General features: G+C 42.3%; 1 protein-coding gene across 1 annotated transcript; it reads left to right on the plus strand.

Annotated features, from left to right (window-relative positions):
* The first annotated feature begins 1,175 nt into the window (after positions 1-1,175).
* tm4sf5 (transmembrane 4 L six family member 5) lies at positions 1,176-8,180 on the plus strand. Its single transcript, XM_024137447.2, has 6 exons — positions 1,176-1,730; positions 2,998-3,078; positions 3,312-3,454; positions 6,377-6,515; positions 7,045-7,098; positions 8,048-8,180. Exons 1-6 carry the CDS (start codon positions 1,557-1,559, stop codon positions 8,063-8,065), a joined length of 609 nt encoding a protein of 202 aa, XP_023993215.1. The 5' UTR covers positions 1,176-1,556; the 3' UTR covers positions 8,066-8,180.
* Positions 8,181-11,983: the final 3,803 nt, after the last annotated feature.

The following is an 11,983-nucleotide window of genomic DNA, read 5'->3' on the forward strand; positions in this document are numbered from 1 at the left end:
AGTATTTTACTGGGTGACTTTCAACTTTTACATTTTCTTTGAAGGTATCTTTACTTTTACTCAAGTATGACAATTGGGTACTTTTCCCACCATTGCTAAAAAGTGACACTACACATACTAAAGAGGTGTACGGTTAAGGAGAACTCAACATCCAAGGTCCTACTACCACTTCACTGCAAACCGGGCCTAGCCCAATGAAACGCAATTGTACAAACATGCAAATTCACTGCTCACAGGGTCATAATACACGGTTAATCACAGTAGGTTTTAGCCTGATTAATTAACACTCCATTTAGTATGATATGTTACATTTCATATGGTATGTATGAATTTGTGCATGTCCATCACCAATTTCATAGGATATGTTACGAATTGCAATTTGTATTATATGTTACCAATTTGCAAAACGTGCAAAATATGTTATGAATTTTAGCTAGGTGGCTAAGTGGCTAACGTTAGCTAGCTGGCAAATGTTAGCTAAGATCTGCCTTGTGTCAGTTTCTTAAGCAATTAGTTCATGATTTGGTGACTTCCTCCCTCAGCTGTCCCACGGCTTCACCACCGTATTCATCCTGTACTGTTTGGGATTTTAACATGCCTGCACTCACACCTGTCTGATGTCCACTGTCATTCACTGTAACATCACTGTAATATACAGTGAATGTCAGAGAAGGTCAGTGTATTGGATATCCCATATAGGGGCCACACTCAAGACAGCCTTTCCAGCCAAAGGAGAGCTCCCTGGTCCAGACCACAGCTGGATGTAAGTAGAAAGAGTCTCAACATGTGAGAAATGGTCGGTGTTATTAATACCCTGCACTATGACACTCAGTAATAAAGCCACATCACTGAGAACACTAATCAAACACGTCAATTGATACAACAACCATAAAATGAAAATTCTAAAGGTGACTAGTTTCCATTGATGATATAACCTGTCAGGCAGATTAAGTTAGTTGGATTCTAGTATTTTAATGTGAATTTTGCTATCTTCTCCTCTGTGTCGTCGTTAGTGTGCTTGTGCTTTCCCCTACACATCCCTGTGAGATTGATCAGCCTCCGTTCAGTGAGGGAGAGACAGAATCCCCCGGCCAGTCCACCAACCCCCCTCTCTGTGTTAACAAACCATAAATGTCACTGATACCAACAGCCAGAGTACACACATGTGCAGGTATCAAAGGGCAATTCTAGAATTGACTCCTGATTTAGTTCTGTTCTGTTTAGTTCCATTCCACAGGCCGGCAAGGGACCTGTGTTCCGCTTCCAGTGGTCTACACCAAGAACTGAAGGGCTGAAGAGAAAGAGACGATTTATTGTCCAGCACAGTGGAATATACTGGACACAGTGGCTCCTGAGACCAACAACAGCCCCGYCATCTCAGCCTCTTCTTCCCTTCTTCCTCCTGCTGTGTGTGTCAGTCTGTCTTGATCGTGAAGTCTTTTCCCCTCCTCTTTTCTATCTACCATCTCTTCTTCAGTCTGGGTCTACTTTCCACTGTCTCTGTCATACCCTACCTGCAGTAWCACTGAGCTATCTGGTGACGGAGTAAAGACAGTATGTGTTGCACGGGGAAGTGTTCTCGTCTGGTGGGCCTGATCCTGTTGCCCTCGGCGTTCGCCTGCATCATCTCCAACATCCTCCTGTTCTTCCCCGACGGAAAGCAGCAGGACAGCAGTCATGTCTCCCTGCAGGTCTGGCTCATGGGTGGCCTCATCGGAGGGGGAATATTCGTGAGTATATTGACTGAGCATAGATGGACACCTTGTAATACTCATTCACCTGTACGCTCATGGAGAAAAAAAGGTTCTACAGAGGGTTCGTTCTACATGGGACCCAAAAGGGTTTGACCTGGAATCCAAAAGGGTTCTTCAATGGGTTCTCACATTGGGACAGCCGACGAACACGTTTGGAACCCTTTTTTCTGAGAGTGTACAAAGACGACAGGGCTATAGCTGTCGTCTTGGGACAGGTCTCCCTTGTAAAAGACATGGAAACACCTGTGTAATAATGTATACATCTTTGGCTGGATCAAGGCATTTCCAGAATGTTTATATTCAGTAATAGAAGTACAATTCTGGAAGGATTTGGTATGAATAAAGATGAAAGATTATGGCAGAAAAGGAGGAAGAGGTTCCCGTTTCTACTGTATTATCACCAATGGAGAGTAACTGATTAATGGTTGACTAATTACAGTGGGGAACCTATTGTACTTCCCCCACTCTATTTGTCCTCCACTCCCAGGATGCATGCATTGTGATATCAAAAGCATACCTCTCTCAAACACTACACTGAACAGAGCCACACTTGCACCAGTTCGGCAAAGGGAAGTACATGCCAGTAGTGGGAAACAGATAGATAGTCAGTTTCCATCATCACTTTTGATATGCCATGGCCAACAAATCTTTGGTCAGGATACTACCATGTTGCAGCTATCAGAATATCCACTTTGATAGCCTTGTCAGTGGAAACTATGCAATCTGTTTTATGTACCCTGTGATATAATAGTGATGATGTGATGATAAGGACGTTTCGGGGCCGATAACAGGGTGTGTCTTTATTAACAGTGTATTCATTATTACCTGGAGGAAATGTGAACAGCTCTAGTGGTTCAAGCCAACCCACTGCTGTTCTGTACTGTATGTTAGCCCTCCCTCTTACTCCCAGTCCCATCCATCCCAGTCAGTTCTTGCCCTTTGGAACGAGAGAAGGAAAATGGATACAGGATTGACAAATATTTGCGTAGAAGATAAGAGGACTCGCGTGCACTACATTCACAAACACAAATATGCACACGCATTCACGACATGCACACGTGYACGCACTCACACACATACTGGAACGTGAGCAAAGAGCTCAAGAACTACCCATACAATCAAGCGTTTTTTTTCACAGCAATATTTTCTCTGTGTTTTAGTGCATGTTGTGATAGTTGAAGTATGATGATGATATACAGCTTAGTAGAGTTCAAGTTATTCTGTCTGTCTGTGTTCTTTTCAGATGCTGTGCCCCAGCTGTTCGGCTATCAGGGCCGGGGGTAAGGGTTGCTGCGGAAATGGTTGCTGCGGAAACCGTTGCAGAGTGAGTAGGGTTTCCAATAGATAGCACAGCCACAAAGTCAAATTGGCTATATTGTCAAATTTCATGATTTGTTGGGATTGCTTTTTGGTCTTAATTTAAGGTTAGGGTTACGCATAAGGTTATCAGTGTGGAGCAGCTCGGAAGAAGAAAAAAAAGTGAAACTCAGGAAATTGATGTGAGTGAAGGAGAGGTAGAAAAGGAGGATATTAAGTATGTGTGTGTGTCTCCAACAGATGCTGAACTCTGTCTTCTCGGCTGCTTTTGGTTTGGTCGGAGCGATCTACTGCACCAGTGTCTCTTCAGCGGGACTGGCCATTGGACCTAAATGTCAGGTTGCTAGTGGAAAATGGGAATACCCCTTTGAGGACCTACCAGGGTGAGTCGCTCTCTCTTTCTATCGCTCTCTCCCTCCCTCCATCYCTCTCTTAAAGTGGGTATTAACTGCAATATTGACAACAGCCAGTTGATGGCAGAATAGACTAGTGGGTAAGTAGCAGACACCTCAACCCTCAACCCAGATCAAAATCAAATCAAATTGTATTGGTCACATACACATGTTTAGCAGATGTTATTGTGGGTGACAGCAGTGACGGCTCTAGCCTGTATGGCTCCCTGGGCGAACCCCCCTTTCAGCCCCGCCAACCCCCCATAAAAGCACCATTCTGCACTAACTGTCATTTTTATTCAGACATTTGGAACAACACAAATAAATAATCATAACATTTAAAACTAAATAAATATAAAACTATATACAAAAATAAGACTCATAAATATCAAAAAGAAGTAACAAAGACAAATAGAAACCAATTTGTGTTGATTTGGCAATCAAGAATCAGTACATTATCCATCCCCCAACACTGTCAACCAAGAGTCAAGACTAAACCAATTCACCTTGGTGGTGTGCAGACCGGTTTATATTATTCTTTACGATTTCACACAAACCCCCAAAAAATAGCAACAATATGTCTGTGAAACTATATATTCACAGTATTATGAATGAATTGTGGTTAATTTGGTAGCATTTCGTAGTGTGACTGATTTTACTAATTGCATTAGTACTGTACAAAGTTAGAGGTGCGCTATTTGATAGATTCCCCCGCTCCCTCTACCTCGGGCTTCCAGTAGGGAGACCTGAAGTCAACCTACCCCCTCCCACCTCCCCATCTCGTACTTCTGAGTGGAAGACCTTCCCAGGCAGTAGCCTGCCTAGCTCACAAACTAGAATCAGGGCGCCCACTCCGACAAGGTTAATTGACCCACAGTTTTGGTGTCGCCTATACCTAAATCCGCCACTGAGTGACAGAGCATTTACCCCAAGACCAATGCAGTGAGATCATTGTAAAGCTTTTGGACATGTTTCAAGTGTTTGCAGAAGGGAGGAGCCGAGATGTCCAAGTTGTGGAAAAGATCATATTATGTGCTATAAAAGTGATGAAAATGTGGCATGTTGCAATTGTGGTGGGAACCATGAAGCCACGTCTTTCGAATGCCCCACATTGGATTTTCTTTTCACCTTGTTTTGGTTTCAACCCGTCCAGTTGGTGGCGGCAATACATCTTTTTGGGATATAGCCGCCATAAAACCCACAGAAGAAGAAGAATTTCCTGTTTGAGTTTCTGCCTATAGCTAGGGAGGATCAAAATGGAGTCGTGGTCAGATTTKCCGAGGGAGGGAGGAAAAATCTGAGTAGCAGTGGTCTAATGTTTTTGTAGAGTGAATGCTACAGTCAAGGTCTTGGTAGAACTTCGGTAGCGTTTTCCTCAAATTTGCTTTGTTAAAATCCCCAGCTACAATAAATGCATCCTCAGGATATGTRGTTTCCAGTTTGCATACAGTCCAGTGAAGTTCTTTGAGGGCCGTCGTGGTATCGGCTTGAGGGGGAGTATACACAGCTGTGACTATAACCGAAGAGAATTCTCTTGTTAGGTAATACGGTCGGCATTTGATTGTGAGGTATTCTAGATCGGGTGAACAAAAGGACATGAGTTCCTGTATGTTATCACAATCACACCATGAGTAGTTAATCATGAAACATACACATCCACCTTGCTTATTCCCGGAGAGTTCTTTATTCGTGTCTGCGCAATGTACTGAGAACCCAGCTGGCTGTATGGACAAAGACAGTATATCCCAGGAAAGCCATGTTTCCGTGAAACAGAGTATGATACAATCCCTGATGTCTCTCAGGAAGGAGATTCTCGCCCTGAGCTTTTCTACTTTATTATCCAGAGACTGAACATAASTGAGTAATATACTCGGAAGCGGGGGATGATGTGCGCGCCTCCTGAGTCAGACTAGAAGTCCACTCCGAATACTTCTTCTCCGCCGGCATGTTTTGGATCAGCCTCTGGAATCAGTTCAATTGCCCTGGAGGGTACGAACAAAGGATCCATATCAGGAAAGTCATATTCCCGGTCTTAATGYTGGTGAGTTACCGCCGCTTTGATATCCAAAAGTTATTTCTGGCAAGATTTAAAAACACAACATTTGCTGGGCTAATAATGTAAGAAATAACACACACAAAAACAAAATACTGCAAAGTTGCTTAGGAGCTAGAAGCAGAGCTGCCCTATCTGTCGGCGCTATCTTGCCCTCACCCAGCGTGATGGAGAAGAGGCCAAGGTGCCACAGGGCCACATTGACAGGGGTCACACACAGGTCTCACAGGGAGTGGTCTAACAGAGTCAGTCAGGGAGCACTAGGGCTCTGAATGTTTMTTGACCACCTCAACTAAACCAGGCCCAGGCCCGTCGTTTGTCCTGGTCAGGTCACATAGTTAATAACATATCAAACAGCTAAATGGCATCATGACAGAGTTGCAACACGTTTATGGTGGAAATAATAAACAGAAGGATGTTGGCGTTTCTGTGGTGTACATGCACGGGCAGTCAGAGTCAAAGATAATGCTGTGGTTGAAGGGAATCACGTTTGACAGCTGATTACTGAATACATGATAATGACAGATGTCTGCATTGTTTTAATTAACCTGTCCTCCCTTTTGCTACTTACTGAATAATATCTCTCTTCTCTGGCCATCTTTTCAACTTCTCCTCTCTTCACTGAACCTGCCTCTTAATCTTTACTTTCCCTCAATACTTTACTTTCTCCCCTCTGTTCATAATGTATCTATGTAAAACACATTGGACTACATCATTGCTCTAACCTTCCTTTGCATTTCCTCTCTACTCTCCCTCTCTTCCCTCTTATCCCTAAACCACTCTCATCCATCCCTGTCCCTTTTCACCCCTTTCTTCCTCCCTCCCCCCATCCCCCTCTCCCCCTTCCCCCTCCTCTATAGTGGGAACAGCAGTTACCTGTTTGACCACTCCCTGTGGGACCTGTGTGTGATCCCTGCCAATGCGGCCCTGTGGCACCTGGTCCTCTTCTCCATCACGCTGGGCCTGGGGGGCCTGCAACTCATCCTCTGTGGCATCCAGGTCAGAGAATTGAATAGAACACATAGGYTATGTCCCAAATGGTACCCTATTCCCTATATACTAGTGCACTACTTTTGACCAGAACTCTATGGGCCCTGGTCACAAGTAGTGCACTATAAAGGGAATAAGGTGCATTTTGGGGCATAGACATACTGTCATAATGATGCATGTAATTTTTGCTCCTTTGCACCCCAGCATCTCTACTCGTACACTCACCTTCTGCACATCTATCACTCCAGTGTTTAACTGTTATATTGTAATTATTTTGCCACTATGGCCTATTTATTGCCTTACCTCCGGTATTCTACCTCATTTGCACACACTGTATATAGACTTTTWTTCGACTCTATTATTGACTGTATGTTTGTTTATTCCATGTGTAACTCTGTGTTGTTGTTTGTGCATCACTGCTTTGCTTTATCTTGGCCAGGTCGCAGTTGTAAATGAGAACTTGTTCTCAACTAGCCWACCTGGTTAAATAAAGGTGAAATAAAAAATGAAAAATGTAATGTATCACTGTGGCGTCCAGGTGGTCAACGGCTGCATTGGCTGTTTCTGTGGGGACTGCCGTGATGACAAGGAGGTAATTCAACAAATTCATCTGATTATCAATTGATTTGAAATGATTGTTGATTCATTAGAAGTCATTATATTATATGGCTGACCCAGTGTTTCTGCAGAAGTAATAATGCTGCTGTAACATTTGACAGTTGAGTAGAGGAGTGTTGAGTTTTTGTTCTGAAGTAAAATAATGCCATTTATAAGAAATGTAACATTTACAGTATAGCACAACATGTCTGAATAGTTGGGTAAGGGTCATGTGAAAACATTACACAGAAACCACTCTAACAAGCATACATGAAAGGTTACTATTACCTGAGTAGCATCTGATGACCCAACACAGGTAGCCTAGTGGTTAGAGCGTTGGGCCAGTAAATGAAAGGTTGCTAGATCAAATCCCAGAGCTGACAAGGTAAAAATCTGTCATTCTGCCTCTGAACAAGGCAGTTAACCCACTGTTCCTAGGCTTTCATTGTAAATAAGAATGTGTTCYTAACTGASTTGCCTAGTTAAATAAAGATAAAAAATAAGCCTAATTTGATGGAAATACAGGCTAAAATGAATAAATCAATGGGTGGTTCAAGATTAAGCTGAGATGTAGTTGCTGAGTGAACATACAGTAAGAGTAGGCCCTGTACGTGATCGTGTTGTGTACCTTTATTCACTCACCTCCCTCGCCTCTGCATCCCAAATGGCACCCTATTCCTTATATAGTGCACTATTTTTGACCAGAGTCTATGGCGCCCTAGGGAATAGGATGCCATTTCGGACACTTGCATATATATTCATATCCATTGACTCGTGTTGAATCACTGTGTCAAATCAGTGATGTATAAAATATCAAACATTAACGATGATAACAAGATCTGAATGACTCTTCTTCCAGAAACCACAAAACCCTGAATCTGAGGTTGCCTTTTTAAGAAGGGATTATGAACACATGCATAATTGTTTCTGTTTTATTTTTGCAGGATGATGGTGGATTGTGAGATGGAGAGAGAGAAGAAGTAGAGAGGACTGCCCTGCAATGCCACAGCCTATGTTCATGACAACTAGTGCTGAGCCATTAGTGCTTTTTCAGGTCGGTTCAGTTTCGGTTCGATTCGATTATAAAAAATGATCACGTTTTTTGATTTTGCGTTCGATTATATAATACACTATACGTTATGTGTGTTGAATGCTGTAACAACACAGAATCAAACAATGAATAGAAGTCCCATGATGGTAGTGACTGTCCATTACTGCTTATCACTTATTAACTATCATTTATTCACTTTAATAAAATATTTCAGTTGTTGTGTATATTACATTTGTTTTATTGATGACTTTATTATTTCATTCCAAGTCATCATCTCTGTAGAGCTGCTGTCTGACAAAATCACTATTTGAGTAGTTCTTCAAAGTAAAGAAGGCATACTTTTATGACTGCTGAATACCAACTATCATACTTAGATCATGTATTTTCAGGCTCGCGAAGCAACTGCTTTCTATCCCTCTCGATAGCACGCACGTTCTCTTCTCTGTCTCCCAGTCTTCGTGTCTTGCTCCGCACAGMCCGGACAAGTTTAAGCAGGCACGCAATGGATTATGGTCATTGTAATTAATTAAGACGTTTTCTGCGCTAAACTATGTATAATATTGGCCTGTTAAAAACTACAACTCCCTATTACATCGCACAGTTCAGGCTTGATCTGATTTATCTCTACAGAAACTGCACATTGAGCTCACAGAAAAAACCCAAACTAAATGGAATTCAAATCATTTAACCGACGTCGTTCAATAAGTTGTTTAAAAAAACAAAAAATAACCAACATTTCGGTTATTCGCTCAGTACTACTGATGACATACCAGCACCAGGACTGCCAATCACTTACTACACAACTTTTTTTTTTTTTTTACTTCCTATCTGCCAGGAGCTTTCCCTCTTGTGTTTGAAGCATATTGTCTACTTTTGATATGTTCAAATCAATCCAATGTGCCATATCAATCATAGTCATTGTAGTTCTTTAATCTCAAAACTGCCATGTCATAGTTGTAACTCTTGCTTCTGTTTCATGTGTTGCCCATGGAAACATCATACAGTAGTCAGTTTCTCAAGTTATTTTCCATTCTTTATTTAATTTMTTTTATTAAGCAACAATTTCTTTCACATGATATTTTGTATATTTTTTGTATAATCACATAAGTCAAAACAAWACAAATAAGCAATAAAACTTTTGGGAAATTAGACATGTTTTTCTGTTATTGATCAAGTAGTCATTGGTCAAGTAGCCTATGAAGTCTTAATGATCTGGGTTCTGGTAATTCAATACTGGCCAACAGTTAATGAAGAAGGCAGACAACTGAGAAGTTCACATGTATCAAAGCCCTAACCCAACTTAACCCAGAGTTACATAATGGAAAGCAATGAAGAATCCCTTGATTAAGCACAAAAACTGTACATCCGGTAAACTCAATAGGAATGATTCACTTTAATAACTGTGATACGTAAGCAGAATCACTGGTCTGTTAAACCTGTAAATAACTGACATYAAGTTTTTGCAAGGCTGTCAGAAGCATAGGGAGAGGAAGATACTGATAGATAGAGAGGAGGGATAAAGAGAGGAGATAGCTTTCATTAGTTGTGTTAGACACAGGCAGCCAGCTCAGAACTAACAGAAGTGTGCATCAGGGGCAGGTGAGAGGTCACAGTGAGCCCTGTGGTGACCGTAAGACATACAGATGGAAAACCTGATGTCTGGGGCTGGAGTGGACTGGAGTGAGTTGCTGCTTTCGTGTAGTAGTAGAACAAGATCAGTTTAAGCTCATAATCTTTTGTTGCCACCGAGCAGCTTTGTGGTAATTGTTACCTAACTTTCCAGATAAACACCCTTACTAGCACTAGAAGGGGATAAATATAGATTCTTTCCTCAAGAGGAAAACAAGCTGAAAACAAGCTGAAAAAGAGTGAGAAAAACAGAGAGGCTGTTGTATGATGGAGGAATACTGCACATAAGAAAAGTCCATTGGGATACCTAGTCAGTTGTACAACTGAAATGTGTCTTCCGCATTTAATCCAACCCCTMTGAATCAGAGAGGTGCGGGGGACTGCCATAATCGACATCCACGTCTTCGGCGACCGGGGAACAGTGGGTTAACTGCCTTGCTCAGGGGCAGAAGGACAGATCTTTACCTTGTCAGCTCAGGGATTCGATCCAGCAACCTTTCGGTTATTGGCCCAACGCTCTAAACACTAGGCTACCTGCCAGGCTCCTATGTCAGGTAGCTCTGTTATAAAATAAGACTAGGCAGGACAACGTGTGTGGGGGGGAGAGAATGAAGGGAAATGGAAAAACAGAGAAAGAGTTTACAGAGACAAAAAGGGAAAGAGAGATGGAAAGGGGCATTCTTTGACTGCCACTTCTCATGTGACTTACACACAAACAGAATGAGGCTGAATAAGAGAAAGCCAAGAAAGCTAAAAGAGGACACGAGCTGAAGATGAGAGGGCGAGAGAGGAAGATAGAGAGGAAATGGACAAACAATTAGAAGGCATTGGCCAGTTTSGTAAGTCGATTATGAAGCCAAGACTTCTTGTGATTTATACACATGCAAGGAGCCCTTATTTACCCATTATTTGGCACTCAACCCCTTATGACCCGAAAACATYTGCCCTACTCCCCTTCTCAATTCCCCCACAGGACCCTGACCCCGTCTGGCACAAAGAGGCAGACAGAGACATATCAGAACCAATTATTTCAACCAAAAAGGGTTATTCGGCTGTCCCCATAGGWGAACCCTTTGAAGAACCMMTTTTGATTCAAGGAATAACCTTTTTGGGTTCCATGTAGAACCCTCACCACAGAAGGTTCTACATGGAACCCAAAATAGTTRTACCTGGATCGAAAAGAGTTCACCTGGAACCAAAAAGGGTTCTCCTATGGGGACAACTGCAGAACCCTTTTGGAACCTTCTTCTCTAAGAGTGCACTCCCTCTAGACTCTGATTCCCCATCTGRACTGAGGAGACAGAATGGAACAGAGCAAAACAGAACACAACTGGTTTCAACTGGTCACAACAGCTTATACACAACTCAAAAGTTTTAAAACACCTACTCATTCAAGGGTTTTTCTTTATTTKTACTATTTTCTACATCGTAGAATAATAGTGAAGACATCAAAACTATGAAATAACACATAAGGAATCATGTAGTAACCAATAAAGTGTTAAACAAATCAAAATATATTTTATATTTGAGATTCCTTTAATAGCCACCCTTGCCTTGATGACAGCTTTGCACACTCTTGGCATTCTCTCAACCAGCTTTACCTGGAATGCTTTTCCAACAGTCTTGAAGGAGTTCCCACATGTGCTAAGCACTTGCTGGCTGCTTTTCCTTCACTCTGCGGTCTGACCCATCCCAAACCATCTCAATTTGGACGAGGTCGGGGGATTGTGGAGGCCAGGTCATCTGATGCAGCACTCCATCACTCTCCTTATTGGTCAAATAGCCCTTACACAGCCTGAAGGTGTGTTGGGTCATTGTCCTGTTGAAAAACAAATGATAGTCCCACTAAGCCTAAACCAGATGGGATGGCGTATTGCTGCAGAATGGTGTGGTAGCCATGCTGGTTAAGTGGGCCTTGAATTCTAAATAAATCACAGACAGTGTCACCAGCAAAGCACCCCCACACCATAACACCTCCTCCTCCATGCTTTACGGTGGGAAATACACATGCAGAGATCATCCGTTCACCCACACCGTGTAACACAAAGACACGGCGGTTGGAACCAAAAATCTCAAATTTGGACTCCAGACCAAAGGACAGATTTCCACCGGTCTAATGTCCATTGCTCGTGTTTCTTGGCCCAAGTAAGTCTCTTCTTCTTATTGGTGTCCTTTAGTAGTGGTTTCTTTGCAGCAATTC

Source organism: Salvelinus sp. IW2-2015, unplaced genomic scaffold (assembly GCF_002910315.2).
Source record: "Salvelinus sp. IW2-2015 unplaced genomic scaffold, ASM291031v2 Un_scaffold1212, whole genome shotgun sequence".
In the NCBI taxonomy this organism is placed as follows: Eukaryota; Metazoa; Chordata; class Actinopteri; order Salmoniformes; family Salmonidae; genus Salvelinus; species Salvelinus sp. IW2-2015.

Excerpts from the sequence above, each read along its gene's own strand:
- tm4sf5 (XM_024137447.2), top strand. The coding sequence starts at position 1,557 with ATGTGTTGCACGGGGAAGTGTTCTCGTCTGGTGGGCCTGATCCTGTTG. Across the intron at positions 1,731-2,997 it reads TCATCGGAGGGGGAATATTC|ATGCTGTGCCCCAGCTGTTC; the intron begins GTGAGTATATTG and ends TGTTCTTTTCAG. Across the intron at positions 3,455-6,376 it reads CCCTTTGAGGACCTACCAGG|TGGGAACAGCAGTTACCTGT; the intron begins GTGAGTCGCTCT and ends CCTCCTCTATAG.